The 6,000-nt window shown below is 51.9% G+C and overlaps 1 protein-coding gene across 1 annotated transcript in view; it reads right to left on the bottom strand.

The window, feature by feature from the left end:
• Positions 1-342: 342 nt before the first annotated feature.
• The window catches only part of RBM6 (RNA binding motif protein 6), a 57,779-nt gene continuing 52,121 nt past the window's right edge, over positions 343-6,000 (bottom strand). The window contains exons 18-23 of the mRNA XM_058844666.1: positions 5,894-5,983; positions 4,989-5,261; positions 4,370-4,444; positions 3,668-3,765; positions 2,328-2,439; positions 343-626 (exon numbers count right to left, since the gene is read on the bottom strand). Of these exons, the coding sequence (XP_058700649.1) occupies positions 501-626; positions 2,328-2,439; positions 3,668-3,765; positions 4,370-4,444; positions 4,989-5,261; positions 5,894-5,983 (774 nt within the window). The 3' untranslated portion in view covers positions 343-500. The remainder of the gene's footprint in view (positions 627-2,327; positions 2,440-3,667; positions 3,766-4,369; positions 4,445-4,988; positions 5,262-5,893; positions 5,984-6,000) is intronic.

The raw sequence follows: 6,000 nt of genomic DNA, 5'->3' as shown, positions 1-6,000 counted from the left end.
GACCTCACTAGTTGCCAAGATGAATCCCACAGAGATCACTCCTGCTCCTGAATTCCTCACAGGCCTTGGGTCCTGAATTCCTCACAGCAGCTGGGATCTCCTGCTCCCAGCTCCCATCCTGACCCACGAGTACATGGCACCAGGGGTATCTGTCCCTGAGCTGACAGAGAAAATGCTGCAGGACAGTGGCACCACTGGCAGGGTCTCCAAGCTACCAAACCCATTCCAGTCCCACTGACACAGCTGCAACTCCCAGTGATCTCATCAGCAGAGAGCAAAACACGATGGGTATCTTTCAAAGCACCATGCTTTTAAAACACACCATTTTAGCCACAAAACAAGCACTGACAAATTTTCAGTTTTATTAAAAAAATTCTAGCAGCAAAACCTGTAACAATTCAAAAAACAAACAAAAAAATAAAGACCAAACCTTCAAAGAACATGACATAGAGAGAAAGAGATGGAGATGGAGAGAGACAGATCTGGGGTTCCTCCACCGTTCACTCAAGTTCCTTATAGCGGGCAAACATGACCCTCCGGACGGCGTCGCGGTAGGTCTCGTTGGACTGCCTCTTGGGGGGCTTCCCTGGGGCCCCCAGCCCAGGGCCCCTCCTCCTGTTTTCTGCCTGCAAACAGACACAGCTTGTGTTAGTGATTTCTCCTCCCATAAATAAAGAGCTTCCCTGGGCAGCTTCAGCACTGCTGACTGCTCCCATGTGGATCCACGAGCAGAGGAAGAGCAAGCGCTCCGTGCTCTTCCAAAAGCTGCTTGGGAAAAACTACAGGCCCTTTGTGGGCAACAAAAGCAGACAGAAAATGCCCAGGGGGAATCAAACCCCAGGGATCAGCTGTGAGGAGCACACAGAGGAGTGGGCAGCCAAGAGGCAGCGCCGGCAGCCACGGGCGAGCCAGGATGGAAAGCGAGCAGAGGAAAGCACTGGCGAGAGCTGGGCTCCTGGGGAACTGTTTGCAGCTTGCCTGCATTGGCACAAGCTCAGCTGTTCTCTCTAACAGAGCTCCCATGGGCACTGGTAACTTGCTTGGAATTTCAACCAGTTTTCAAGGACTGGCTCTTGCAGCCAGTATTATTCAGCATTATTCAGCAATACCTGCCTGGAGTTAGCCCAGAAGAGCAGGCCCGAGGCTGGAAGTTTTTCTGGCTTTTCAGTCCAACCTACCTGAATACCAGAGATCTCACCAGTTGGCCCAAGAGATCAGAGTTGTGTGGGGTTGGCATGGTCACATGGCTTTGTCCAGCTTGACTTGCAAGTGAAAGGCAAGCACATCTCTTCTGGCCTTTCTATGAACTGTACGAGGGCTGTGCTTTGCCACCAGCTCCCCATGCAGATGGGGAGCCCTGATGGGAGCTCAGACCTCCCAGAGCGCAGAGCTGGGGCTGGCTCCCGGCAAAGCTGATGTTTTATGGGCACAGGGACCTTGCTGTGAGGACTGAGCAGCAGCTGGGACTGGTTCCTGCTGTCTGCACTGAAGAGGGACTCTTGCCTCATGTATATGGGCTCAAGCAAACATGCGTCACGAAGCCTCAAATATTTGCTTTAATGATCTACTTGACTGCAGGCTGAATGTCACCCTGTGAGCCCTGCTCCAAGCTGCCTGTCCCTCAGCAGAGAGCATGGACACCACAGCACCCAGCCAGCCACAAGCCTGCCACCAGAGCACAGCACTACTCATGTGGCCCTGGGCAAGGCAGAGCAGACCCTGCCCCAACCTGCTTCTCTGATAAATGCTCTGCAGTCATTTAAGGTTCTCTGAGAGCCCAGACTGTCTCAGAAGGCAGGATCTACCTGACCCTGCCTATCCCTGACATTCTTTCCCAATGGGTCTCTACTCCTCATCAGGAGCCATATATTGGTATTATCTTCTGATGTCCAGAGTCTGCAATGGCAGCAAAAGCCCCACAAGTGCTAAGGGGAGCAGACAAAGAGCATCTTGGACTCCGTGGCTTTGGCTGTGCTCACACCTCCCCAGGGGAAGTTCAGCTTTTTCTCCAGCTCACATTGCTGCAGAGAGCCAAGCTGGTGACCTGTTCAAACACCAGCCTGACTTTGAACAGGTACTAGTGAGATGTTCACACCCTTCCTTCCTGCTCATTCTATTTTCAACACCTCCAGATCCATATGAATTCTAACCTTGTTCTATAGCCAGCATACAGCCCCTCCCAGCCTGCAAAGTTCATCAGTGCACACATGTTATTCCATCAAGTGGGTGCTGGGATTTGTAGCCTGACTTGAACTCCCTCCAGCTGTCCTGGGAATCAGTATGGGCTGCAGGACAGTGGTGGGCTTTGAAAGGCAGGGAAGACTCACCTCCAGTGGTGATGCTGTGCCCTGCTGGTTGTGGCCAAAGCCCTTCTTCCACCCTGGAGACTGCATCATTCGGTTCCCTTTGTTGTTACTGTCAAGCCTTGGGTCATAGTCACTGCAAAAGAACCAGAATCAATTGTCCAGTCTTGCAGTGCTTCAAACACATGCCAGGGATTTTCAGTTCTGCTAATAGCACCTTCATGGACATTTCAGCTTCTCATGTGGGATATCCAAGTTTCTTGCCAGAAGCACAGTGCCTAAGGAAATCACCACAGCGGATTCTGTGTGCAGGGCTCGCACACCTCTGACTGCAAACTTTCTTGTCCCACCTCAGGGGAGTTGCCCTCACCAGGGCACAGGAAATGAGCTCAGACTCCAAAATATTTACTGTGTAAGCAAGCCAGGAGCCTTCTGTGGTTGTAGCTCCTAGTTAAAGTCTTAGCAATGGCAGGAAAACAAAGTCTAATCCCTGCTGCTCTGTTAGATCTTTCCTTTCTCCCAGTGCTCAACAGATGCAGTGTTGATTCGGACACTCTTTCTCCCACCTCATTACTCATCCAAGACCATTAACCAAAAGTCAGTTTTGAAAATCTCTCAGCATAAAAGACTCTTCCTTCAGACAATTCCTACTTTCTGGCTGCTGGTGACACTGCACACAAACTGTTTTCATTTATCTACATCTATTCCAGGAAAACAGAGGGAAGAGAAGATGTGAATGTTTAAACTGCAAGACACAGAGGAAAGGTCTCCTTCTGAGGTGCTGTGCCAGAAGAAAACAGGCACATAACCAGTTCTATCTTCAACACATGCCTGGCCGTTCCTCAGCCCACTGAACACGCGAGCTCACAGCAGGCAGGCCTGTCGAGAACTCCACACAGCACGCACTTTCTTCCTCCACCTACTCTGAACGAGATGGAAACAGCTCCCAGCGTTCTTCTGAGTCAGGGAACAGATGAAACACAGCTTTGCTCTTTCTTTCAATGGCTAGATGCCAGGACAGGAGGGCAGCAAGTGCCTTAAGGACGATGTGGATGGGAACAGGCTGCATTTCGTTCTCTGTGTCCAGCCAGACACACTCAGACCCCCATCTCACCCCTCCAGCACCAGGCAGCTTTGCACTGCTCTGCCCTAAACCCTTGTTTCCACCCCAGCCCTTTCCTGATCTCTGCAAGATGTCCTGCAGTACAACAGGATCACACTTTGAGTAATTCTGTCTCAGTCTGTCTGGCTGTTACTTTGCAGATCTACCCCACTGGACAATTCCCAGCCTTGGTCTGCCAGCAGCACACATCCCACCCCAACACCAGCATCCCCAAGGAGATCTAACCCAGAACAGCCATTACCTCTCTGAGTCCCGGTCATATCTGAGTCGTTTCCTCTCTGGTGAATCCATCTGTTGGAATTTCTCTCTCCGGTCATTTCCTTTGTCTTTATGCCTCCCCTTCACAACAGGAAGAGCAAAGTAAGTACAGGAGCTATGAAGGAGTCAACACTGCAGGAGACTGCTCTGCATCCAGGTCTCATCTCATGCTCAGCTGGCTGGAATGCTGTCCTGGGGGCTCACAAACACTGAATGCTCACATCCCACAATACACTTGCTCTGTTCAGATGCCATCTGTTGGGCTGACCCTGACCTGTTGTTGCAGCCTTCCAGCTACTGCACCAGGAGCGGCTCTGTGACCTTCCAAACAATGGTCAGGTACAGCTCTCCTGTCCCTGGCCAGGCAGCACCAGCCCATACACCCCATCAGTTTTAGATGGAAATCTGTGTCCCACTTAGCCCATAACCCAAAGGCTGGCTTGCAGGACAACAAAAGCACACTCAGACCCTTCCGTGAGGAGCAAGATCCACTCTTAGAAGTCACAGAACTACCTACAGATCCCCATGCAGAGTGAGCCCACAGCTCACTTTTGGGAAGCATCTGATGCCTGGTGCCTAAGTGTATGCCTGCTGATAGCTGGTGCATAAGTGGAGGGTCTTCCTGGGAACACCACCCCCCAGTGCAGAAGCACAAGCAGCTGCCTGCCCACCACCAGAGACGCACCTCACGCTCTCTCTTCTCCAAATATGCCAGTTCCTGCTCAGATCGTTTAATCTTCATATGAATCTCTAGGTTTTGCTGGAAGGAGGAAAACAGAAAGCAGTGTCAAGCAGGGAACACAAGCTGTCAGGGTCATCTGCTCCACCCATAAGGAGCACAGCTATAGCAGCATGCTCTTGTACCTGCACTATACCAGGCACAGCAGCCTCTCCTGCAGCCCAGACTACCTATTCCCCCACAGAGGCCTGGAGCCCTTCCTCCCTGCAGTAAGGAAGGCAACCAGTCCTATTTAACCCATGTGCAGCTTGGCTCTCCTAAACGCAAGAGCTCAAAGGCAGCACAGAACATGAGGGTGCACGTGCCAAGTTCCTACCGCTCTCACACTTGTGTGTGCCAGCACCCCACTCTCCCCAAGCCTCAGCTGTCTCACTACAGCTTACAAAGTCACACCTTGATGTTATAGCACTCCCAAGGCAGGAACAAGCAGTTCACACAATGCTTTGAACACAGCTTTTGCCTACTACTGTGTCAATTTCAGCACAGCTCTTCCCACCCAACCACTGCATTTCCCGTGCAGCTCACAAAGCCACTGAGCCAACAGCAGCCCCCAGCTTCCCCACACCTTGTGCAGGTTGGAAAGCTGCTGGTGCTTGATGAGCACTTCCTTGTTGGGAAACTGCCTCCTGCAAAGCAGGCAGGCCAGCTTGTTCCAGTCAGTCAGTTTGTCGTCGCTGGCCTTGGCCTTCCGCGGCTGCTCCTCGCGCGGTGCCGGTGGGTGCGGGGGAGGCGGCAGCCACTGAGCCTGGGACTGCTCCTCCTCTTCCTCCTCCTCTTCATTGTCACTGTCTCCTCCATACTCTCCCAGAAGTCCTATCAGAGGGTTCACCACCTTGGGCTGAGGGAAGCAGAGAAAAGTGTGACAATTTGTAGCATCAAGCCTGCCAGGACAGCGGGGCTTTGCCTCCCTGACCCATCTCCCCATGACTACTGTCTCTGTTCCAGTCCAAGAGGCAGAGAGCTGCTTCCCAGCAGCACAGGCAGGGAACAGAGAGGAGCTGGCTGGCTTCTTTCCCTTCACACTACAGGTTGGAAGCCCTTCTGCTCTCTAGACAGGCTGTGCTTTGGTGCCAGGCTTTTCTAACTTGCCACACACCTGAGAGCACAAGAAGCCAACCGAGGCAGCGGCTGTTTGGCAGCGAGCTGCTGTCACTCACTTCCTCTAGAAATGGAGATCAGTGAGATTTGGCCTTCCTCAGCCTGGAGGTGGCTGGAAGAGTTTTCTGCCTTAGGACTACTTGAGTGAGATCCTGCTCAAATGCAGGTACCAAGCTTCCCAATGCTAGAAGCCCACAAACAAGGTCAGACTTAAAAAATAAGCTACCTTTCATCCCCAGCACTCCTTCCTCTGGCATGAGAAACATCTCTGGCAGCTCTGGCACTCGTAGTTGCAGCCAGGCTGTGCTGAGCCTCCCTAGAACTGTATCAAGGCTCAAACAGATCAAAATACAATCCCATGGAGATACTTACTGGGGCTGCACTCTCTTCCTTTTTCACTGAAGGAGGCAAAGGTTTTTTAAAGACATCTTCTGCAGAGAACTTCTCTTCTCCAGTCTCAGTCTGAAACAGTCAAGATG

The sequence above is a fragment of the Poecile atricapillus genome, chromosome 9, assembly GCF_030490865.1.
Source record: "Poecile atricapillus isolate bPoeAtr1 chromosome 9, bPoeAtr1.hap1, whole genome shotgun sequence".
Taxonomy (NCBI): Eukaryota; Metazoa; Chordata; class Aves; order Passeriformes; family Paridae; genus Poecile; species Poecile atricapillus.
Note: the sequence above shows the minus strand (reverse complement) of the source record. Positions and strands in the feature narration are given on the sequence as shown.